The sequence below is a fragment of the Somniosus microcephalus genome, chromosome 8 (assembly GCF_052327205.1).
Source record: "Somniosus microcephalus isolate GS21.2 chromosome 8, FLI_Smic_1.0, whole genome shotgun sequence".
Taxonomy (NCBI): Eukaryota; Metazoa; Chordata; class Chondrichthyes; order Squaliformes; family Somniosidae; genus Somniosus; species Somniosus microcephalus.
Genome location: NC_140994.1, coordinates 266294304 through 266319415, shown reverse-complemented (window position 1 = coordinate 266319415; position 25112 = coordinate 266294304). Strand labels below are relative to the sequence as shown.

Here is a 25112-nt window from a genome sequence, read left to right as displayed (position 1 = left end):
CAACCCACCTCCATGCCAGTTTCAAAGGAGGCGGGTACCCGCCCCGCACTGGGACCCGCCTACCCAAGGTGGGAAGGGATTAGTGCCAATTAACTGCCTGTTAACAGGTAGGTAACAGGCAGTTTTTAGCCTAATCCTTATTTTTAATGTTGAAGCGTGGGATTCCCGATGGCTCCAAACCACGCCAAATTAGAGGAGGCGGGCTGTCGGGTTGAAGGACTTGGAGGGGTCGAGATGTCGGTGTTCAGGTGAGTGATGGGTGCATCAGTGCAAAGGTAAGTGTGTTTGGTGTGTCTAAAGTGATTAAATAAGTTTTACATACCTTTTCTTACCTTTACAGCCTTCCTTCCTTTAGGTCCCGGGAGTTCCTCATCTCACCGGCACAGAAAGCAGAATGGCTGCGAACTGTCAAAAGTGACAGCCTTCAGCTTACTGTGCAGGAGAGATTTCTAACTGAGTCTGTGGAGAAGGACTCAGGTTAGAAGTAAGACTGTCAGTATTTGACAGCTTCAAACAGCTGTGAAACACTGATATTTCATCTGTCAAAAGGTGTTGACAGATGAAATTTCAGTCTGTGATGTCACCTGTTGCCGGGTGGCCCTTAATTGGCCTGCTGAGCCCGCTAGGTGGGCTCAACAAGGTCAATCAAGTCAAAATCGCGTGGATTGGCCGCATCTCGATGGAGGTGGGTGTACAACCCCAAAAGTTGTAGTCCTGCCTCCTTCCCGACTTCTGAATGAAAATCACCCCCTTTAACTCTACTAGCTGCCACAAGCACAGTAACCATGCACCAGGCCTGTTATATGCTCTGCTGCCCGTGTCCTAACTCGCACTGAATCCCGTTCACCCATCACCCCCTGTGCTCGCTGACCTACATTGGCTTCCGGTCCGGCAACGCCTCGATTTTAAAATTCTCATCCTTGTGTTGAAATCCCTCCATGGCCTTCACCCCCCCTCTCTATCTGCATAACCTCCTCCGGCCCCACAACCCTCCGAGATCTCTGCACTCCTCCAATTCTGGCCTCTTGCGCATCCCTCCATTTTCCATCGCTCCACCATTGGCAGCCGTGCCTTCAGCTGCCTGAGGTCCTAAGCGCTCGAATTCCCTCCCTAAACCTCTCCGCCTCTCTCTCCTCCTTTAAGACGCTCCTTAAAATCTAGCTCTTTGGCCAAGCTTTTGGTCACCTGTCTCAATCTCTCCTTATGTGGCTTGGTGTCAAATTCTGTTTGATAATCGTTTGAAGGCAAATGGTATGTTGGCCTTCATAACGAGAGGATTTGAGTACAGGAGCAAGGATGTATTGCTGCAGCTGTACAGGGCCTTGGTGAGACCACACCTTGAGTATTGTGTGCAGTTTTGGTCACCTGAGGAAGGACGTTCTTGCCATGGAGGGAGTGCAGCGAAGATTCACCAGACTGATACCTGGGATGGCAGGAATGACGTATGAAGAGAGATTGGGTCGATTAGGCTTATATTTGCTAGAGTTTAGAAGAATGAGAGGGGATCTCATTGAAACTTATAAAATTCTGACAGGACTAGACAGACTAGATGCAGGAAGGATGTTTCCGATGGCCGGGGAGTCCAGAACCAGGGGTCACAGTCTAAGGATAAGGGGTAAGCCATTTAGGACAGAGATGAGGAGGAATTTCTTCACCCAGAGAGTGGTGAACCTGTGGAATTCTCTACCACAGAAGGCAGTAGAGGCCAATTCATTAAATATATTCAAGAAGGAGTTAGATATATTTCTTAAGACTAAAGGGATCAAGGGATATGGGGAGAAAGCAGGGACAGGGTACTGAATTTGGATGATCAGCCATGATCTCATTAAATGGCGGAGCAGGCTCGAGGGGCCGAATGGCCTACTCCTGCTATGTTTCTATGTTTCTGTCAAGCGCTCTGGGACGTTAAAGGCACTATATAAATGCAAGTTGTTGTTAGACCAGGGCTCTGCCTGTTCTATGCTTAAGCCAGGCACTAGAGGGCACATTTGGCAATCTAGCGGCGATCCATTCTCCCTCCTCTCCTTCCATATTGTTTGGCGTGGACAAGGCACTCACCAGAGTTTTTAATCTATTATTTTTATTGAGAAAAGCAGATGAAATCTCAAGGTTCACAGTGAAGGACATCACCACACTCAAAAAAAAAAGTAGACATGGGGACAAGATAAATCTGAAAGTAGTGATTAGATCTTTTGTAATGAATTCTTGGGATGTGGGTGTGTCGCTGGCAAGGCCAGCATTTATTGCTCATCTCTAATTGCCCTCGAGAAGGTGGTGGTGAGCCGCCTTCTTGAACCGCTGCAGTCCGTGTGGTGAAGGTGCTCCCACAGTGCTGTTAGGGAGGGAGTTCCAGGATTTTGACCCAGCGACGATGAAGGATCGGCGATATATTTCCAAGTCAGGATGGGGTGTGTGTGACTTGGAGGGGAACGTGGAGGTGGTGGTGTTCCCATGCGCCTGCTGCCCTCGTCCCTCTAGGTGGGAGAGGTGCTGCCGAAATGAGGGAGGATTGGAAGACTGAGGTTAAAACCTTTTTCTTGATGCTCTGGGGTTTCTGTTGTGTCGTTTTTCCCGTGGCTTGGGTTGTGAGCTGTTGAAAGTTGGACCCTGTGTTCAGTGTGATCATCTTTAGTTGCGGTGCATGTGGGCACTAACCCTTTTGTTTTCTTCCCATACAGCTCTAGCAGTATGTGTTGGTGTTCTGTATTTGTATGGCAGGTACAAGTACTTCAAAGGCTACTCTGAATCAGCCCAGAAAAGGTAAGACTTAACTTTCCTCTCTAAGGCCCTGACTTGCATTGGGTTAGAGTTTTCCTGTGGCAATGGTCCGATATATCGACTGGGCCAGTCGGGAACCAATCGCCCGCCTTGTGCCCATGTCACTCTGTATCCTGCTCGAACTTTCTAAATCACTGGTTAGGCCTCAGCTGGAGTGTTGTGGACAATTCTGGGCCCCACACTTCAGGAAAGATGGAAAGGCCTTAGAAAGGGTAGAGAGGAGGTTTACCAGGATGTTCCCAGGGATGAGGGACTTCAGTTCGGAGGAGAGGTTGAAAAAGTTGGGAATGTTCACCTTGGAACAGAGAAGGTGAAGAGGTGACCTAATGGAGGTTTACAAGATGATGAGAGGTTTTGATCGAGTAGAGAGAGAAAAACTATTCCCTCTGGTGAGTGGGTCAATAACCAGAGGTCACAGATTCAAAATCATTGGCAAAAGATCGAGAGGGGAGATGTTTTCACTTCGAGAGTTGTGGGGATCGGGAACGCTCGACCCGAGAAGGTGGCGGGAGCTGATTCCATCAATAATTTTAAAACGGAGTCGGACGGGTTCTGGAGGATGAGGAACTGACAGGGTTGATGCGCTATCAATTACTCATAAAAGACTGAGAGTTAAGAGAGTAACTAAAGGCTTTTATTAGCAAAGAACAGAGCATGCCTCTCGTGGTTGACTGGGTTCCAAGAAGGCAGGGGGCTGCAGGTCAATCACCTTTATACCTGGGCCTGTGTGGGTGGAGCCAGCCGAGACATGTTGAGGCATGCATAGGTACAACAGTGTGTAACAACAACAACAACAACAGTGGTTTACCACATTCACCCCTTGTTTAAAATTGAGTCCGGCGGGGTGAAGTGTACTAAAGGTTCGTGTAAGTAAGTCTATCAGGTGGCCTTGTATGCCGTCCTGATCGTCGTGGTGGCGGCGGTGATGGTGCAGCATCCAACGTTGAGTCTGGCGTCTCATTGAGTGGTTGGGTGGTCAGTGACGGGTCCTGGGGCTGCGGCATGCCGTCTAGCGGGGTTGGGTTGTGGGTAGTGGTGGATGGCAATGGTAGTGTTTCAGGGGCACCCAAAGGTGCGAGATCTCGTGTGGGGGCTGTGTCCTCCCGCCCGTCCGGGTACGCTACGTAAGCGTACTGGGGGTAGGCGTGGGTAGTGGTGGATGGCGAGGGGGGTGTTTCGGGAGCACCCGAAGGTGCGAGGTCTCGTATGGAGACTGTGTCCTCCCGCCCGTCCGGGTACACCACGTAAGCATACTGAGGGTTGGCATGGAGGAGGCTCACCCTCTCGACCAGGGGGTCCGTCTTATGGGACCTCACGTGCTTCCGCAGTAGGACGGGTCCTGGAGAAGTCAGCCATGTCGGTAACGAGATCCCCGATGTGGACTTCCTGGGGAAGGAGAACATTCTCTCGTGAGGGGTAGCATTGGTGGCTGTACAGAGCAGTGACCGAATGGAATGGAGCGCCGCAGGGAGGACTTCCTGCCAGCGAGAGGTCGGAAGGCCCTTAGATTTCAAGTTTAAAAGGACTGCCTTCCAGACCGTCGCATTCTCCCTTTCCACCTGGCCATTCCCCCGGGGGTTGTAGCTGGTGGTCCTGCTTGTAGCGATACCTCTCGAGAGCAGGTACTGCCGGAGTTCGTCGCTCATAAAGGATGAGCCCCTGTCGCTATGAATATAGCTAGGGAAACCGAACAAGGCGAAGAGGTCATTCAGACATTTAATGACCGTGGTACTGGTCATGTCTGAGCAAGGGATGGCAAACGGGAAACGGGAGTACTCATCAATTATGTTGAGGAAGTACACATTGCGGTCGGAGGAGGGGAGGGGCCCTTTAAAATCGACGCTCAGCCGTTCAAAGGGGCGCGTGGCTTTGATCAGGCTTGCTCTGTCTGGCCTATAAAAATGCGGTTTGCACTCGGCACAGATTTGGCAGTTCCTGGTCATGGTCCTGACCTCCTCGATGGAGTAGGGCAGGTTACGGGATTTGATAAAGTGAAAAAACCTGGTGACCCCCGGGTGGCAGAGGTCATTGTGGAGGGTCTTCAGTCTATCGACCTGCGCGTTGGCGCATGTACCACGTGATAGGGCATCTGGGGGCTCATTGAGTTTCCCGGGCCGGTACAAGATATCGTAATTGTAGGTGGAGAGTTCGATTCTCCACCTCAAGATCTTGTCGTTCTTGATTTTGCCCCTCTGCTTATTATTAAACATAAAAGCTACTGAATGCTGGTCAGTGAGCAGGGTAAATCGTTTTCCGGCCAGGTAATGCCTCCAATGTCGCACAGCTTCCACAATGGCCTGGGCCTCCTTTTCGACAGAGGAGTGTTGAATCTCGGGGCCCTGGAGGGTCCTTGAGAAAAAGGCCATGGGTCTCCCCGCCTGGTTAAGGGTTGCAGCTAGGGCAAAGTCGGATGCGTCGCTCTCCACTTGGAAAGGGATGGACTCATCCACTGCGTGCATTGTGGCCTTCGCAATATCTCCTTTTATGAGAGTGAAGGCTGCACAGGCCTCTGCTGTCAGGGGGAAGGAGGTGGACTTGATGAGGGGTCTGGCTTTGTCCGCATAGTTGGGCACCCACTGAGCATAGTACGAGAAAAACCCTAGGCATCTCTTCAGTGCTTTTTGGCAGTGGGGGAGGGGGAGCTCCATAAGGGGGCGCATCCTGTCGGGGTCGGGGCCGATGGACTCCGTTCTCCACTACACAGCCAAGAATGGCAAGGCGCTTGGTACGAAACATACATTTGTCCTTGTTGTATGTTAGGTTCAGCCGCTGGGCCGTACGGAGGAATTTCTCTAGATTAACATCATGGTCCTGCTGGTCGCGGCCGCAGATGGTGACGTTGTCTAGATAGGGGAAAGTGGCCTGGAGCGCGTTCTGGTCGACCATCCTTCTTGGAACCCAGTCAACCACGAGAGGCATGCTCTGTTCTTTGCTAATAAAATTGATGCGCTATCAATTACTCATAAAAGACTGAGAGTTAAGAGAGTAACTAAAGGCTTTTATTAGCAAAGAACAGAGCATGCCTCTCGTGGTTGACTGGGTTCCAAGAAGGCAGGGGGCTGCAGGTCAATCACCTTTATACCTGGGCCTGTGTGGGTGGAGCCAGCCGAGACATGTTGAGGCATGCATAGGTACAACAGTGTGTAACAACAACAACAACAACAACCAGTGGTTTACCACAAGGGTTACGGACACAAAGCGGGGGATGGGGGACTGAGCACGACTGAAACATAGAAACATAGAAACATAGAAGATAGGAGCAGGAGTAGGCCATTCGGCCCCTCGAGCCTGCTCCGCCATTCAATGAGATCATGGCTGATCATCCAAATTCAGTACCCTGTTCCTGCCTTCTCCCCATATCCCTTGATCCCTTTAGCCTTAAGAAATATATCTAACTCCTTCTTGAATATATTTAATGAATTGGCCTCCACTGCCTTCTGTGGTAGAAAATTCCACAGGTTCACCACTCTCTGGGTGAAGAAATTCCTCCTCATCGCTGTCCTAAATGGCTTACCCCTTATCCTTAGACTGTGACCCCTGGTTCTGGACTCCCCCGCCATCGGGAACATCCTTCCTACATCTAGTCTGTCCAGTCCTGTTAGAATTTTATAGGTTTCGATGAGATCCCCTCTCATTCTTCTAAACTCTAGCGAATATTAGCCCAATCGACACAATCTCACCTCATACGTCATTCCTGCCATCCCAGGTATCAGCCTGGTGAATCTTCGCTGCACTCCTTCCATGGCAAGAACATCCTTCCTCAGATAAGGCGACCAAAACTGCACACAATACTCAAGGTGCGGTCTCACCAAGACTGATCTTTCAAAGAGCCGGCACAGGCACGACGGGCCAAATGGCCTTCTTCTGTGCAGTGAGTTTCTATGATTCTAAGTCCAAGAGCAGCTTAATACAACGAGCAGGTTTTTCTGCCAGCGACAAAGTGCCGTCGGACTTGAGTTATTCATTCATGGGACGTGGGCATCGCTGGCATTTATTACCCATCCCTAGTTGCCCTTGAGAAGGTGGTGGTGAGCCGCCTTCTTGAACCGCTGCAGTCCGTGTGGTGAAGGTGCTCCCATAGCGCTGTTAGGGAGGGAGTTCCAGGATTTTGACCCAGCGATGATGAAGGAACGGCCGATATACTTCCAAGTCAGGATGGTGTGTGACTTGGAGGAGAACTTGGAGGTGGTGGTGTTCCCATGCGCCTGCTGCCCTTGTCCTTCTAGGTGGAAGAGGTCGCGGGTTTGGGAGGTGCTGCCGAAGAAGCCTTGGCGAGTTGCTGCAGTGCATCTTGTAGATGGTACACGCTGCAGCCACGGTGCGCCGGTGGTGGAGGGAGTGAATGTTTAAGGTGGTGGATGGGGTGCCAATCAAGCAGGCTGCTTTGCCCTGGATGGTGTCGAGCTTCTTGAGTGTTGTTGGAGCTGCACTCATCCAGGCAAGTGGAGAGTATTCCACTAGCTGGTCCTCCAGGGTGTTGTCCTGTTGATTTCATAGATTCATAGACGATAGGAGCAGGAGTCGGCCATTCGGCCCCTCGAGCCTGCTCCGCCATTCAATGAGATCATGGCTGATCATCCAATTTCAGTACCCTGTCCCTGCCTTCTCCCCATATCCCTTGATCCCTTTAGCCTCAAGAAATATACCCAACTCTTTCTTGAATATATTTAATGAACTGGCCTCCACCGCCCTCTGTGGCAGAGAATTCCACAGGTTCACCACTCTCTGGGTGAAGAAATTCCTCCTCATTTCAGTCCTAAATGGCTTACCCCTTATCCTTAGACTATAACCCCTGGTTCTGGACTCCCCGGCCATCAGAAACATCCTTCCTGCATCTAGTCTGTCCAGACCTGCCAGAATTTTATAGGTTTCGATGAGATCCCCTCTCAATCTTCTAAACTCCAGCGAGTATAAGCCCAATTGACACAATCTCTCCTCATACGTCATTCCTGCCATCCCAGGTATCAGCCTGGTGAATCTTCGCTGCACTCCCTCCATGGCAAGAACATCCTTCCTCAGATAAGGCGACCAAAACTGCACAGAATACTCAAGGTGCGGTCTCACCAAGACTGATCTTTCAAAGAACCGGCACAGGCACGACGGGCCGAATGGCCTCCTTCTGTGCAGTGAGTTTCTATGATTCTAAGTCCAAGAGCAGCTTAATACAACGAGCAGGTTCTTCTGCCAGCGACAAAGTGCCGTCGGACTTGAGTTATTCATTCATGGGATGTGGGCATTTATTACCCATCCCTAGCTGCCCTTGAGAAGGTGGTGGTGAGCCGCCTTCTTGAACCGCTGCAGTCCGTGTGGTGAAGGTACTCCCATAGCGCTGTTAGGGAGGGAGTTCCAGGTAAGGTAACCAAAACTGCACACAATACTCAAGGTGCGGTCTCACCAAGGCCCTGTACAGCTGCAGCAAGACATCCTTGTTCCTGTACTCGAACCCTCTTGCTACGCAGGCCAACATACCATCTGCCTTCTTAGCCACCTGCTGCACCTGCATGCTTACCTTCAGCGACTGGTGCACAATAACACCCAGGTCTCTTTGCACTTCCCCTTCTCTCAATCTATTGCCATTCAAATAATAATCTGCCTTCCTGTTTTTGCCACCAAAGTGGATAACCTCACATTTATCCACATTATAGTGCATTTGCCAGGTTTCTGCCCAATCACCGAACCTGTCCAAATCGTACTGGAGTTTCACGACATCCTCCTCACAGCTTACCCTCCCACCCAGCTTTGTGTCGTCTGCAAATTTGGAGATATTACATCCAATTCCCTCGTCCAGATCATTAATATATATTGTGAACAGCTGGGGTCCTAGGACCGATCCTTGTGGTACCCCACTAGTCACTGCCTGCCACTCGGAAAACGACCCATTTATTCCAACTCTTTGCTTTCTGTCCGCCAACCAGTTCTCTATCCAAGTCAATACCTTGCCCCCAATCCCATGTGCCTTAATTTTGCACGCTAATCTCTTATGTGGGACCTTATCGAAAGCCTTCTGAAAGTCCAAATACACCACATCCACTGGCTCCCCCTTATCTATTTTACCAGTTACATCCTCAAAAAATTCCAGTAGATTAGTCAAGCATGATTTACCTTTTGTAAATCCATGTTGACTTTGTCCGATCCTGTCACTGCTTTCCAAGTGCTCTGCTATTACATCTTTTATAATAGACTCTAGCATTTTCCCCACTACCGATGTCAGGCTTACCGGTCTATAATTCCCTGCTTTTTCTCTACCACCTTTTTTGAATAGTGGGGTAACATTAGCTACCCTCCAATCCATGGGTACCGTTCCAGAGTCTATCGAGGTCTGGAAGATGACCAGCAATGCAACTACTACCTCTAGGGCCACTTCCTTAAGTACCCTGGGATGTAGACCATCAGGCCCTGGGGATTTATCGGCCTTCAGTCCCATCAATTTTCCTAACACCATTTCCCTACAATTACTGATTTCTTTCAGTTCCTCCCTTTCATCAAACCCTATGTTCCCCGGCATCTCTGGGAGGTTATTTGTGTCCTCCTTTGTGAAGACAGAACCAAAGTATGTATTTAGTTGGTCTGCCATTTCCTTGTTTCCCATTATAAATTCCCCTGATTCTGACTGTAAGGGACCTACGCTTGACTTCACCAATCTTTTTCTCTTCACATATCTATAAAAGCTTTTACAGTCAGTTTTTATGTTCGCTGCTAGCTTACTCTCATATTCTATTTTCCCTTTCTTAATTAATCCCTTTGTTCTCCTTTGTTGACTCCTAAACTGCTCCCAATCCTCAGGATTATTGCTTTTTCTAGCCAATTTATATGTCCTCTCCTTGGATCTTATGCTATCCCTAATTTCCCTTGTTAGCCATGGTTGAGTCACCTTTTTTATTTTATTTTTATGCCAAACTGGGATGAACAAATTCTGTAGCTCATCCATTCGGTCTTTGAATGTTTGCCATTGCCTATCCACCGTCAACCCTTTGAGTGCCATTCCCCAATCAATCCTACCCAACTCGCTCCTCAGACCATCGTAGTTTCCTTTATTTAAATTGAGGACCCTTGTCTCTGAGTCAACTACTTCATTCTCCATCTTAATGAAGAATTCGATCATATTATGATCGCTCCGACCCAAGGGGCCTCGTACAACAAGATTGCTAATTAATCTTTTCTCGTTACATAATACCCAGTCTAAGATGGCCTGATCTCTGGTTGGTTCCTCGACATATTGGTCCAGGAAACCATCCCGCAAACACTCCAGGAATTCCTCCTCCACAGCATTGTTACTAATTTGGTTAGCCCAAACTATATGTAGATTAAAGTCACCCATGATGACTGCTGTGCCCTTATTGCACGCTTCTTTAGTTTCCCTTTTAATGCCATCCCCAACTTCTGCCTTACTGTTTGGAGGTCTATATACCACTCCCACTAACGTTTTCTGCCCCTTAGTATTTCTCAATTCTACCCATACAGATTCCACATCATCAGAGCTAATATCCTTCATTACAATTGTATTAATCCCTTCTTTAACCAGTAATGCTACCCCACCTCCCTTTCCTTTTTGCCTATCTTTCCTAAATATCGAATACCCCTGAATGTTGAGTTCCCAGTCTTGGCCATCCTTGAGCCACGTTTCCGGAATCCCAACCAAATCATATTCGTTTACCTCTATTTGCGCAGCCAATTCATCCACCTTCTTACAAATGCTCCTCGCATTAAGACACAAAGCCTTCAGGCTTGTTTTTTTAACGCTCTTGGACCTATTAGAATTATTATTTACTGTGGCCACGTTTGATTTAAACCGTTGAATTCTCTGACTGCCACTTTTGTTTTTCTCCTTCCTATCTTTTGCTTTTATCCCTGTTTTCCTTTCCTCTGTCTCCCTGCTCAGGTTCCCAACCCCCTGGCATTTTAGTTTAAACCACCCCAAACAGTGCTAGCAAACCTCCCTGCAAGGATATTTGTCCCGCTCTGGTTCAGGTGCAACCCGTCCGACTTGTACAAGTCCCACCTTCCCCAGAAGCAGGCCCAGTGATCCAGGAAACTAAAGCCCTCCCTCCTGCACCAACTCTTTAGCCACGCATTCATCTGCTCTATCCTCCTATTCCTATACTCACTAGCACGTGGCACCGGGAGTAATCCAGAGATTACAACCTTTGAGGTCCTATTCTTTAATCTGCTACCTAGCTCCCTAAATTCTTGCTGCAGGACCTCATCCCTCTTCCTACCTATGTCGTTGGTCCCAATGTGAACCACGACCTCTGCCTGTTCACCCTCCCCCTTCAGAATGCCCTGCAGCCGTTTAGTGACATCCTTGACCCTGGCACCAGGGAGGCAACAAACCATCCTGGAGTCACGTCTACGGCCACAGAAACGCCTATCTGTTCCCCTTACGATAGAATCCCCTACCACTATTGCTCTCCCACTCTTTTTCCTCCCTTCCTGAGCAGCAGAAGCACCCCCGGTGCCAGGAAGTTGGCTGCTGCTGCCTTCCTCTGGTAAGTCATCCCCCTCAACAGTATCCAAATTGGTATACCTGTTTGAAAGGGGGATGGCCACAGGGGTCCCCTGCCCTACCTGCCTGTCTCTACTGCTCTGCCTGATGGTTACCCATTTCCCTTCTGCCTGTGCAGCCCTACCCTGCGGCGTGACCAACTCATCAAACGTGTAATCCACGACCCTCTCAGCATCATGAATGCTCCAAAGCCCATCCATCCGCAGCTCCAGCGCCTCCATGCGGCCTGCTAGTAGCTGCAGCTGGATGCATTTCTGGCACACGTGGTCATCAGGGACACTGGCAGCGTCCCTGAATTCCCACATAGAGCAAGAGGAGCATAACACGGGGCTGGGCTCTCCTGGCATGACTTACCCCTTTAATTAATTTAAATTAATTCAATACCACCAGTTAAGATATACTCTAGGGCGCTTGTATGGTTTACCAACAGTCCCCGCTACACCAGAAAGACCTTAGCAACTATAAACCACAGAGTTAAAGTTTAACAACTAGAGAAATACTCACCAACCAATCACTTACCTGCTCCCTGGTGACGTCACACTCTGATTACTTTTTACCTCTCTCCCCGCTGCTAAGTTGGTAAGCCTCGCTGCTGCCGCCGCTTTTTATGCTCAGTCTCGGTCGCTGTTCTCCCCCAGGTCCAGCCGCTGTGGTCGGGCCTCGCTGCTGCCGCCACTTTTTATGCTCAGTCTCGGTCGCTGTTCTCCCCCAGGTCCAGCCGCTGTGGTCGGGCCTCGCTGCTGCCGCCGCTTTTTATGCTCAGTCTCGGTCGCTGTTCTCCCCCAGGTCCAGCTGCTGTGGTCGGGCCTCGCTGCTGCCGCCGCTTTTTATGCTCAGCCTCGGTTGCTGTTCTCCCCCAGGTTCAGGTCCAGCCGCTGTGGTCGGGCCTCGCTGCTGCCGCCAATTTTTATGCTCAGCCTCGGTCGCTGTTCTCACCCAGGTTCAGGTCCAGCCGCTGTGGTCGGGCCTCGCTGCTGCCGCCACTTTTTATGCTCAGCCTCGGTCGCTGTTCTCCCCCAGGTTCAGGTCCAGCCGCTGTGGTCGGGCCTCGCTGCTGCCGCCGCTTTTTATGCTCAGTCTCGGTCGCTGTTCTCCCCCAGGTCCAGCCGCTGTGGTCGGGCCTCGCTGCTGCCGCCGCTTTTTATGCTCAGCCTCGGTTGCTGTTCTCCCCCAGGTCCAGGTCCAGGTCCAGCCGCTGTGGTCGGGCCTCGCTGCTGCCGCCGCTTTTTATGCTCCGCCTCGGTCGCTGTTCTCCCCCCAGGTCCAGGTCCAGCCGCTGTGGTTGGGCCTCGCTGCTGCCGCTGCTTTTTATGCTCAGCCTCGGTCGCTGTTCTCCCCCAGAGAAATTCCAGGCGTTTGTGTCCACCTTAAAGGCAAGTGGATGTTTGGTCAGTCAAATTGTAACTGGAATTTCTTCACCCAGAGAGTGGTGAACCTGTGGAATTCTCTGCCACAGAGGGCGGTGGAGGCCAGTCCATTAAATATATTCAAGAAAGAGTTGGATATATTTCTTAAGGCTAAAGGGATCAAGGGATATGGGGAGAAGGCAGGGACAGGGTACTGAATTTGGATGATCAGCCATGATCTCTTTGAATGGCGGAGCAGGCTCGAAGGGCCGAATGGCCGACTCCTGCTCCTATCTTCTATGTTTCTATGTAAAATTACATAGGAACAGGAGGAGGCTTTTCAGCCCCTTGAGCCTATTCCATCATTCAATGGCTGATCTGTATCTTAACTCCATCCCACCTGCCTTGGCTCCATTTCCTTTTGTTCCCTTGTCTAGCAAAAATCAATCGACCTCAGATTTAAAATTATTAATTGAGCAAGCATCTGCTTTTTGTGAGAGGGAGTTCCACACTTCAGCCACACTTTGTGTGAAGAAATGTTTCCTAACTTCTCTCCTGAATGGCCTGGCTCTGATTTTAAGGTTCTGTCCCCTTGTTCTAGACTCCCCCACCAGCGGAAAATAGTTTCTCTCTATCCACCCTATCAATTCCTTTCAAAATCCTAAAAACCCTAATCAAATTATCCCTTAACCTTCTATATTCCGGGGAACACAAGCCTAGTTTGTGTAATCTCTCCTCTTAATCTAACCCTTGGAGCCCGGGTCACATTCTGGTGAATCTGTGCTGCCCTCCCTCCAAGGCTAATCTATCCTTGCTAAGGTGTGGTGCCCAGAACTGTACACAATGCTCCAGATGTTTCTCTCGCCACGATGCTGCCTATCCTGCTGAGTGTTTCCAACATTTTCTGTTGTCTCTTAGGACCTCCATTGTTCCCAGCTTTCCACCATTTATTAATACTCAGATCTGTCCTTTTTTGGTTCAGATGAAATGTTAAACCATGTTGAAAGAGCAGTGCATAACTCCCCTAGGTTACGCTAGGTTAAGGAAGGCTTTAACACTAAATAACACCACAATATACAAAGTCCCATAACCATATCAGAAATCAATTAAAGCTTCAAGTAGACTACTTTTAACCAGAACCCGAAACTTCTTCAACAAAACAAGTAAATACCAGTTCTACGCCAGTCCTATTGGCACGAGAGCTTGCAGGCAACTCGGAAACTCTCAAAGAACCAGAAAATGGTGGAGCCCGAAGGGCATGAATGAATATTTAATAATCTTCTTTTTCAGTTCCTAGTGTAAGGTTCAAACCCACGAGCTATTGAACCAACGTTGAACCTGTTGAGGTTCAGTAGCACTCTTGCCGAAGGCACACACAGTGTCAGCCGTGGGTCGCACTCGCGCTTCTGACTCGGGAGGTTGTGGTGTCAAGCCCAGCTCCAGAGATTTAAGCCCATAATCTAGGCGGACACTCCCAGTGCCTGTACTGAGGGAGCGCTGCACTGTCAGAGGTGCCGTCTTTTGGATGAGACGTTAAACCGAGGCCCCGTCTGCCCTCTTAGGTGGCCATAAAAGATTCCGCAGTCACTATTTTGAAGAAGAGCAGGGGAGTTCTCCCTGGTGCCCTGGACCAATATTTATCCCTTAACCAACATCACTAAAACTGATTATCTGGTCATTATCAAAGTGCTGTTTATGGGAGCTTGCTGTGTGCAAATTGGCTGTTGTGTTCCCTATTTTACAACCATACTTCATTGGCTGTAAAGCCCTGAGGTTGTATAAATGCTAATTCTTTCTTTATTAACAGGCCCACAAAGAGAAAAGACATTTCCTGATGTAAGAGGGGCTGTTTACTACCCTGTCACACAACTGACCCCCAGAGACTGTTGTCTAATGATGTGTTGTACTCAGCAAGCGTACAGTGTTGACTTCAGATGTGTTGATACATTCTCCTTTAAAATTAACTTTTCCTTCAGTTGACATAGACACAGGTTAATGGAAAGGGGGAAGCATGTGGCAGATGCAGTTTAATGCATTGGGAGATAGGGTGAGATGAAGTAGGGTGGGAGGAGGCTCGTGTGGAACATAAACACCAGCACGGATCAGTTGGGCCGAATGGCCTGTTTCTATGCTGTATATTCTATGTAATTCTGTGTAATGCAAGGAACATAAGAACATAAGAAATAAGAGCAGGAGTAGGCCATAACATAGGAACATAGGGGGAAAAATTCAGTTATTTGCGCCTCCCGTTAGCGCCTTAATGGGGTGCAAAGGAACTAGCGCCCGGGCGCGGCGATGTTTGCGCCGCTCGTGAAATTAACTAGACATTTTGCGGCGGCGCTAAACACTACCGCCACGATCTCCTGCGCCAGCAGATTGTGATGTCAGTCGAGTGCGCAACGCCCCGGTAGCGCCCCGGACCGGATATTGAGTGGCGCCCCCTGCCTTACCGCCTGCCGCTAGCAACGACAGGTTGAGGGGAGCGTTTTGCTGTCAGAAAGGGACTGGGGGAGCGCTATTTAAAGGCGACCGCTTCCTGCCTTTTTTTGACGGTGACATTGTTGCACCACGCATTCTGAGAGAGAGAGAGAGAGAGAGAGAGAGAGAGAGAGAGAGACTTCTGGAGAGATTCAACGCTGTGTGAAGGAGTTTTGAGTACTGAGCAGCACTTTGCAGGTTTATTTTGATTTGCCCTTGCTTCGTCAGCGCTCTGAGGTAGCGCCTCGCTCCTCGGCCTTTGTGCCTTAAGACAGGTGTGAAGCACCTGATTTAGCGCTCCAATCACCTCCAGGGGCGATAAAAGCCAAGTTTGCTGTCAGAGGCGATAATTAGCGCCAGGCGCTAAACTTTGCGCACGGCCGATAATGGCGTCCCAAACGGGGCGATACTGAATTTTTCCCCCTTATTGTCTGAAGATCTATCGATCTCAGCCTTGAATATGCTCAACGACTCAGCATCCACAGCCCTCTGGGGCAGAGAATTCCAAAGAAGGGTCAGGTAAAATCAGAAATGGGAGTATAACCTCAATGAGAAGATGCTGATTGATGTGAAAAAACAGAGAGATGTAGGGTGCAAGCACAGAATTCTCTAAAAAAAAAATGAGTACAGGTAGACTAGAGAAGCTGGGATTGTTCTCCTTAGCGCGGAGAAGGTTAAGGGGAGATTTAATAGAGGTGTTCAAAATTATGAAGGGTTTTGATCGATTGGGAGAAACTGTTTCCAGTGGCAGGAGGGTCGGTAACCAGAGGAGACAAATGAACCAGAGGGGGAGATGAGGGGAATTTTTTTTACGCGGTGAGTTGTTGTGATCAGGACTGCGCTGCCTGAAAGGGCGGTGGAAGCAGATTCAATAGTAACTTTCAAAAGGGAATTGGGTAAATACTTGAAAAGGAAACATTTGCAGGGCTACGGGGAAAGAGCAGGGGGAGTGGGACTAATTGGAGAGCTCGTTCAAAGAGCCGGCACAGGAACGATGGGCCAAATGGCCTCCTCCTGCGCTGTAAGAGTCTGTCAAATCCATAGCAAAAAGCTAATACCATTTTTTCCCCTGATTTTATGTTAGATTTCAGGCACTTTCTGGTGTTTCTTTGACAGTCTTGACACTGAATTCACCTTCTCTTCCTCCCAGGTTGTCTCCGTTGTACTTCAGTGCAAAGATGCTCTGGATTCTGATTGGCTTGGCTTCAGTCGGAGTCCTCAGCCAGTTGTCCTCTCGGTATCTGGGTTACAATCCCGTAGCTGCTGCAAAGACCTTCTTCCAACTGTGAACAATTCCTGGTTGACCGCCTCCGTCTCGAGTGTTGGCCGTCGAAAGATTATTTAAAGCGATAATTAAACTTAAAAGCAACAATATTTTATTTATTTGTAGATTGTTAAATGGTTGGAGTGTAAGCAGTGAAGAGCCGTAGAAAATGGGATTCTGGGTTTTCTACACGGGGCATTGAATACAGGAGCAAGGACACAATGGAAAAGCAAGGAAGTGATGTTTAATCTGTGGAAGGTGTAACTTAAATAACAACAGAAAATGCTGGAAAAACTCAGCAGGTCAGGCAACATCCGTGGAGAGAAATTTGAGTTGACGTTTCGGGTCGAACCCTTCTTCAAAACTGGAAAGAAAATCTGCGATCTGACAAAAGGAAGTAAAAGAAACAAAAGCAGGGAAAGAGACAATAAAAGGTGTTCGAAGCCAGACGAGATGGTAATAGGCTGAGATTAGGTGTGAAGTGTACTGGCAGGGCAAGAGATAGCTGCCAGGTGTGAGAGAGAAACAAAAGGAAAGGGGGGGGGGGTGGGGGGAAAGGAGTGGAAAAATTACAAGAAAAAATGTGTAATAGGGGCCGAGGTTATTTGCCCCTATTACATTTTTCTTGTAATTTTTCCACTCCTTTCCCCCCCCCCCCTTTCCTTTTGTTTCTCTCTCACACCTGGCAGCTATCTCTTGCCCTGCCAGTACACTTCACACCTAATGTTAGCCTATTACCATCTCATCTGGCTTCGAACACCTTTTATTGTCTCTTCTACTTCTTTTGTCTCTTTCACTTCTTTTGTCTGATCGCAGCCCTGCCTGTGATCTATTTTCTTTACTTCCAGTTTTGAAGAAGGTTTCGACCCGAAACGTCAACTCAAATTTCTCTCCACGGATGTTGCCTGACCTGCTGAGTTTTTCCAGCATTTTCTGTTGTTATTTCGGATTTCCAACATCTCAAGGTGTAACTTAGACCAGTTAGTGTACAGCGTGTCGTTCTCGGAACCCCATTATAGTAGGGATCTTGGAGCCCTGGGAAGGTTTAAACTGAGTTTTACTAATTCGAGGTTATAGTTATGAAGAAAGGCTGAATAAAACTTTCACTAGAACAGATCCAACAGATGCTTTCAAAATTACAGAAAGGTTTTTTGAAAGGGAAGGGCTGTTTCCATCGATAACAAGTGTGCACATGCTCAGGATTAGCACCGGAAAAGTTACAAGAAAACTTTTCACACACAGGGTATTAGAACATGGGAGGCTTTACCGGATGTGGCTAATGAGGCAAAGACTCTGATTATTTAAAAAGGGTTTTGGATAAGGATTTCAAAAGGAGGAAATAAAAAGGATACGGGAACAGAGGAGGGAAGTGTCATAGAATCTACAGCACAGAAACAGGCCATTCACCCCAACTGGTCCGTGCTGGTGTTTATGCTCCACACGAGCCTCCTCCCACCCTATTTCATCTAAGCAGATCACATATCCTTCTATTCCTTTCTCCCTCATGTGTCTATCTAGCTTCCCCTTAAATGCATCTGTGCTATTCACCTCAACCTCTCCCTGTGGTAGCGAGTTCCACATTCTCACCACTCTCTGGGTGAAGGAGTTTCTCCTGAATTCCCTATTGGGTTTATTAGTGACTATCTTATATTGATGGCCCCTAGTTTTGCTCTCCCCCATAAGTGAAAACATCTTCTCTAGGTCTATCCTATCAAACCCTTCCATAATCTTAAAGACCTCTATTCGGTCACCCCTCGGCCTTCTCCTTTCTAGTGAAAAGAGCCCCCAGCCTGGTCAATCTTTCCTGATACTTATAACCTCTCAGTTCTGGTATCATTCTGGTAAATACTTTCTGCACCTTCTCCAGTGCCTCTATATCCATTTTGTAATGTGGAGACCAGAACTGTGCACAACACTCACAGTGGTCTAACCAAGGCTCTATAAAAGTTTAACATAACTTCTCTGCTTTTTAATTCGATCCCTCTAGAAATGAACAGCAGTGCCGTGTTTGCTTTATTTTATGGCCTTATTAACCTGTGTTGCTACTTTTAGTGATTTGTGTATCTGTGTCCCTGGATTCCCTCTGCTCCTCGACCCCACTTAGACACTTATTTTCCGAGGAGTCGGTCGCCTCCTTATTCTTCCTACCAAGATGTACCACCTCACACTTAACCTACATTGGAGTTCATTTGCCAATTACACGCCCATTCTGCAATTTTATTAATGTCTACTTGTATTTTGTCACAGTCCTCCTCTGCATTGACTACACCCCTCAATTTGTTGTCATCCGCAAATTTTGAAAATTGCACTTCTGATCCCCGAGTCCAAGTCGTCTGTGTAGATTTGCCAAAACCAATATTCCCAGCTTCTGATTCCATCTCCGACTCATTCTGTGAGGAGTCACTCTCCCTCGTTCGGGTTCTCCAAGATATTTCCCTGATGGTCAATATTCCTCTGACCACTGTTTTTTGCGCTGTCCGCCCTCTCCACACTGAATTCTCCATCTCATCTGATCTAGGGAGATGGGCAAGGAATGACCACCATATATGAGAAAAACTCTCTCTCTCTCCATCACCTTCGCTGATGTCTCAGCTCATTCATCACTCCAATCAACATCCACGGCAACACATAGCTTGGGTACTGGTCCTGCTCCCTCTTTCCCAGGTACCAGCTTGACTCGGTTGGTAGCGGGGTTATTCGAGTCAGGTTCTGGGCTGAAATCCCACTCCAGGTACTTGACCATCTCCTGGATATTCCTGGATCTCCTCTTCTGTGACCAAAGCCTACAAGTCTGGGGGCAATGTAAAGGTTCTGATTGTAATTCTTTTAAAAATTCTTTTCTGGGACGTGTGGGCATCGCTGGTAAGGCCAGCATTTATTGCCCATCCCTAGTTGCCCTTGAGAAGGTGGTGGTGGTGGGCCGCCTTCTTGAACCGCTGCAGTCCGTGTGGTGAAGGTGCTCCCACAGCGCTGTTAGGGAGGGAGTTCCAGGATTTTGACCCAGCAACGATGAAGGATCGGCCGATATATTTTCAAGGCAGGATGGTGTGTGATTTGGAGGGGAACTTGGAGGTGGTGGTGTTCCCATGCGCCTGCTGCCCTTGTCCTTCTAGGTGGAAGAGGTCGCGGGATTGGGGGGTGCTGATGCTAATTTTTTTCTAAGTAATGAATAAATACTGTCTGTAATTAGCTATTTTTTACATAAGTTACATTAAAATATGCTTTAAGTTGAGTATCATGCACAAAGACTCCAGTTAAACTTATTTTGAACAAAGCCCATTAATTTTCACTTGACATGATGGGAACATGAGCTGAGGATGCTCACTATTCCAATGGACCAAGAGGTACTTTGCTACTTAAGCCTCACCATAGGCAAGAAAGACTTGCATTTATACATCCCCTTTCATGACCTCAGGACATCCCAAAGCACTTTACAGCCAATGAGGGACTTTAGCTGTAGTCATTATTGTAATGTAGGAAATCTGGGAGCCAATACTCCCTGGGGAGTGTGTCAGTATTTACAGAGAGTCCCCGGGAGTGTGTCAGTATATACAGGGGGTCCCAGGGAGTGTGTCAGTATTTATAGGGGGTCCCCGGGAGTGTGTCAGTATTTACAGGAGGTCCCCGGGAATGTGTCAGTATTTACAGGGGGTCCCCGGGAGTGTGTCAGTATTTACAGGGGGTCTCCGGGAGTGTGACAGTATTTACACAGAGTCCCCGGGAATGTGTCAGTATTTACAGGGGCTCCCTGGGAGTGTGTCAGTATTTACAGGGGGTCCCCGGGAGTGTGTCAGTATTTAAAGGGGGTCTCCGGGAGTGTGTCAGTATTCACAGGGGGCCCCAAGACTGAGTCAGTATTTACAGGGGGTCCCCGGGAGTGTGTCAGTATTTACAGTGGGTACCCGGGAGTGTGTCAGTATTTACAGGGGGTCCCCGGGAGTGTGCCAGTATTTACAGTGGGTCCCCGGGAGTGTGTCAGTATTTACAGGGGGTCTCTGGGAGTGTGTCAGTATTTACAGGGGGTCTCTGGGAGTCTGTCAGTATTTACAGTGGATCCCCGGGAGTGTGTCAGTATTTACAGGGGGTCCCCAGGAGTGTGTCAGTATTTACAGGGGGTCCCTGGGAGTGTGTCAGTATTTACAGGGGGGTCCCCAGGAGTGTGTCAGTATTTACAGGGGGTCCCTGGGAGTGTGTCAGTATTTACAGGGGGGTTCCCAGGAGTGTGTCAGTATTTACAGGGGGTCTCCGGGAGTGTGACAGTATTTACACAGAGTCCCCGGGAATGTGTCAGTATTTACAGGGGCTCCCTGGGAGTGTGTCAGTATTTACAGGGGGTCCCCGGGAGTGTGTCAGTATTTAAAGGGGGTCTCCGGGAGTGTGTCAGTATTCACAGGGGGCCCCAAGACTGAGTCAGTATTTACAGGGGGTCCCCGGGAGTGTGTCAGTATTTACAGTGGGTACCCGGGAGTGTGTCAGTATTTACAGGGGGTCCCCGGGAGTGTGCCAGTATTTACAGTGGGTCCCCGGGAGTGTGTCAGTATTTACAGGGGGTCTCTGGGAGTGTGTCAGTATTTACAGGGGGTCTCTGGGAGTCTGTCAGTATTTACAGTGGATCCCCGGGAGTGTGTCAGTATTTACAGGGGGTCCCCAGGAGTGTGTCAGTATTTACAGGGGGTCCCTGGGAGTGTGTCAGTATTTACAGGGGGGTCCCCAGGAGTGTGTCAGTATTTACAGGGGGTCCCTGGGAGTGTGTCAGTATTTACAGGGGGGTTCCCAGGAGTGTGTCAGTGATATACCTATCAATTCCTCCAATAAAAGGCGAAGAGTTACGAAGGTGACTAAAGGTTTTTATTGACTAAATAACAGCCCACTCTCGTGGGTGATCCGATCCAAGCAGGAGGAATACCAGCCAGTCGCTCACCTTTATACCTGGCCTGGTGGGTGGAGCCAAGGCGGAGTCGGCAGTGGTCATCCCAGGTATAGCAGTGTGGCAAGAGGCGACCTCGTACCGTGATACAATAGTGGTCAGTGATACAGTTATAACGAACAGTGGTGAACAGTGCTAACGATAGTGAACGTGGTTTACCACATTCACCCCTTGTTTAGAATTAAGTCCGGCGGGGTGAAGTGTACTACCAATTCTGGTAGGTCAGTCTGTCCGGAGGCTTCGTAAGCCTCTCCGATCGCCGCAGCGGTGGTGTTGCCTTATCCGGTGCTGGTGCCTTATCCGGTGTTGATGCTGGTGTTTGCGTGGTCGGCGAGGGCTCGTGGGGTTCCGGCATGCCGTCTACCTGGACTGAGGTTGGGGGGGGTGGTGGCGGTGTTTCCGGATCGGCTGAGGGTGCGAGGTCTCGTAGGGAGACAGTGTCCTCCCGCCCGTCTGGGTACGCCACGTAGGCGTACTGGGGGTTGGCGTGCAGGAGGTTCACCCTCTCGACCAGGGGGTCCGTTTTATGGGTCCTCACGTGTTTCCGCAGCCAGACCGGCCCCGGGGCGGTCAGCCAGGTTGGTAGAGTGGTTCCCGTAGTCGACTTCCTGGGGAAAACGAACATTCGTTCATGGGGGGTGGTGTTAGTGGCCGTGCAAAGTAATGACCGGATGGAGTGCAGCGCTGTCGGGAGGACTTCTTGCCAGCGGGAGGTTGGGAGGCCCTTAGACTTTAAGGCTAAGAGGACGGCCTTCCATACCGTCGCGTTCTCTCTTTCCACCTGACCGTTACCTCTGGGGTTGTAGCTGGTGGTCCTGCTTGCTGCAATACCTCTCTCTAGGAGGAATTGCCGGAGTTCCTCGCTCATGAAGGAGGAGCCCCGGTCGCTGTGTATATAGTTCGGGAACCCGAACAAGGCGAAGAGGGCATTCAGGCACTTAATGACCGTGCTACTGGTCATGTCGGGGCAGGGGAAGGCAAAGGGGAAACGGGAGTACTCATCAACGATGTTGAGGAAGTACACATTACGGTCAGAGGACGGGAGGGGCCCCTTAAAGTCGATGCTCAGGCGCTCGAAGGGGCGGGTGGCCTTGATCAGGCTTGCTCGGTCCGGCCTATAGAAGTGCGGTTTGCACTCCGCACAGGTCTGGCAGTTCCTGGTCATGGTCCTGACCTCCTCGATGGAGTAGGTCAGGTTGCGGGCCTTAATGAAATGGTAGAGTCTGGTGACTCCGGGGTGGCAGAGCTGGTCGTGGAGGGTCTGAAGCCTATCGATATGCGCGCTGGCGCATGTCATTCGTGAAAGGGCATCAGGGGATTCGTTCAGCTTGCCTGGCCGGTACAAGATCTCATAATCGTAGGTGGAGAGCTCGATTCTCCATCTCAAAATCTTGTCATTCTTGATTTTGCCCTTCAGCTTGTTATTAAACATGAAAGCCACCGAACGCTGGTCGGTGAGGAGGGTAAATCGTTTGCCTGCCAGGTAGTGCCTCCAGCGCCGTACTGCCTCCACGATCGCCTGGGCCTCTTTCTCGACCGACGAATGTCGGATCTCGGGGCCCTGTAGGGTCCTTGAGAAGAAGGCCACTGGCCTCCCCTCCTGGTTTAGGGTGGCGGCTAAGGCGAAGTCGGAGGCGTCGCTCTCCACCTGAAAGGGGATGGACTCGTCCACTGCGTGCATCGTGGCCTTGGCTATGTCTCCCTTAATGAGGGAGAAGGCCGCGCACGCCTCCTCCGTGAGGGGGAAGGAAGTGGCTTTCAGGAGGGGTCTGGCTTTGTCCGCGTAATTGGGTACCCATTGGGCATAGTAGGCGAAAAGCCCCAGGGTTCTCCTAAGTGCTTTAGGGCAGTGGGGGAGGGGTAGCTCCATGAGGGGGCGCATTCTTTCTGGGTCGGGGCCGATGATTCCGTTCTCCACTACGCAGCCGAGGATGGCAAGGCGCGTGGTGTTAAACACGCATTTCTCCTTATTGTAGGTGAGGTTCAGCCGTTGGGCCGTACGGAGGAATTTCTCCAGATTCGCGTCATGTTCCTGCTGGTCGCGGCCGCAGATAGTGACGTTATCTAGGTAGGGGAATGTAGCCTGCAGTTCGTTCTGGTCAACCATCTGGTCCATCTCCCTTTGGAAGACCGAGACCCCATTAGTGACACCGAAGGGGACCCTAAGGAAGTGGTATAGGCGCCCATTCGCCTCGAAGGCGGTATACTGGCGGTCCTCAGGGTGGATAGGGAGTTGGTGGTAGGCCGACTTCAGGTCGATGGTCGAGAATACTTTATACTGTGCAATCTGATTGACCATGTCAGATATGCGGGGGAGGGGGTATGCGTCCAGCTGGGTATATCTGTTTATGGTCTGGCTGTAGTCGATGACCAGGCGGTTTTTATCGCCGGTCTTTACGACTACGACCTGGGCACGCCAGGGGCTGCTGCTCCCCTCGATAATGCCCTCTTTCAGGAGGCGCCGCACCTCAGAGCTAATGAAGGCTCTGTCCCCGGCGCTATACCGCCTGCTTTTGGTAGCGACGGGTTTGCAGTCAGGGGTAAGGTTAGCAAACAGAGAGGGTGGCGGGACCTTGAGGGTGGAGAGGCTGCAGGTGTTACGCGGTGGGCGGTTTAACGTTTGCTGGTTGTTGACTGTGAGTGGGGGGAGGGGTCCACCGTATGCTAGGGTTACGCTTTGGAGGTGGGATTGGAAGTCCAGCCCTAGTAGGACGGCAGCGCAGAGATGGGGGAGGACGAGGAGTTTAAAGTTTTTATACTCCGTGCCCTTAACCGACAGGGTCACGACACAGTAGCCGCTGATGTCCGTGGCGTGGGACCTCGATGCCATCGAGATTCGGCTGCGCGTTGGTAGGACAGAGAGGGAGTAGTGGCTCACCGTGTCTGGGTGGATGAAGCTCTCCGTGCTTCCGCTGTCGAACAGGCAGGTCGTGGCGTGGCCGTTCACTTTGATGTCCATCATTGACTTGGACAGATGGTGCGGGCGGGCTTGGTCCAGGGTGACGGAAGCTAGTGTGTAGCTGAGCGAGTCGTTGTCATCTGCGGGCGAGGCGGTCGGGCGTGGTGAGTAAAATGGCGTCTCCCACGAGGTAGGGCCCCATGAGGCACTATTGGGGTCGGTTGCCTTAATCAAAGATGGCCGCCCCCATGACTCATGTGTGGGGATGCTGGCCTCAGTTGCCCTAAACAAAGATGGCCGCCCCCATGACTCATGTGTGGGGATGCTGGCCTCAGTTGCCCTAAACGAAGATGGCCGCCCCCATAGTTCGCATGCGGCACTGCTGGCCTCTGAGGATCCGCTCCTGCAGGCCTTGGAGAAGTGGCCTTTCTTCAGGCAGGTTCTACATATGGAGTTCTTGGCTGGGCAGCGCGACCTCGGGTGCTTCTCCTGGCCACAAAAAAAACAGCCGGCGGCCCGATCGCGGATGCCCGATGTCGGGGCCGGTGCCGGGGGTGGCGGGGCCGGTCGGGTCCGGGACGCCGACGCAGAGGTAGGTCCCGGGGGCGGCGCTGGGAAGGGTGCTGTGGTAGGGGTCGGGCCCGAGTCCCAGGGTCGCGAGCAGTACCTGGTGAATGCTTCCTGATCTTGGTGGGCCACTTCCAGGGAGATAGCGAGGGCTTCAGCTTTTTCCATGCTGAGGTCTTTAGCTTCCAGCAGTCTTTGCCGTGAGTACTTGGACCGTAGGCCTTTCAGGAATGCGTCGCGGATATTATCTTCAGTATTTTCGGCTGCCGACACCGATTTAAAGTCACAGTTCCTGGCGAGTGCATATAGCGCCTGTGAGAATTCGGCTACTGATTCTCCTGGCTGTTGCG

General features: G+C 50.2%; 1 protein-coding gene across 1 annotated transcript in view; it reads left to right on the top strand.

Moving 5' to 3' along the window:
- Positions 1 to 16650, top strand: part of ltc4s (leukotriene C4 synthase) — a 48030-nt gene extending 31380 nt beyond the window's left edge. The window contains exons 4-5 of the mRNA XM_085994078.1: positions 2679 to 2760; positions 16256 to 16650. Coding sequence (XP_085850204.1) covers positions 2679 to 2760; positions 16256 to 16394 — 221 coding nt within the window. The 3' untranslated portion in view covers positions 16395 to 16650. The remainder of the gene's footprint in view (positions 1 to 2678; positions 2761 to 16255) is intronic.
- Positions 16651 to 25112: the final 8462 nt, after the last annotated feature.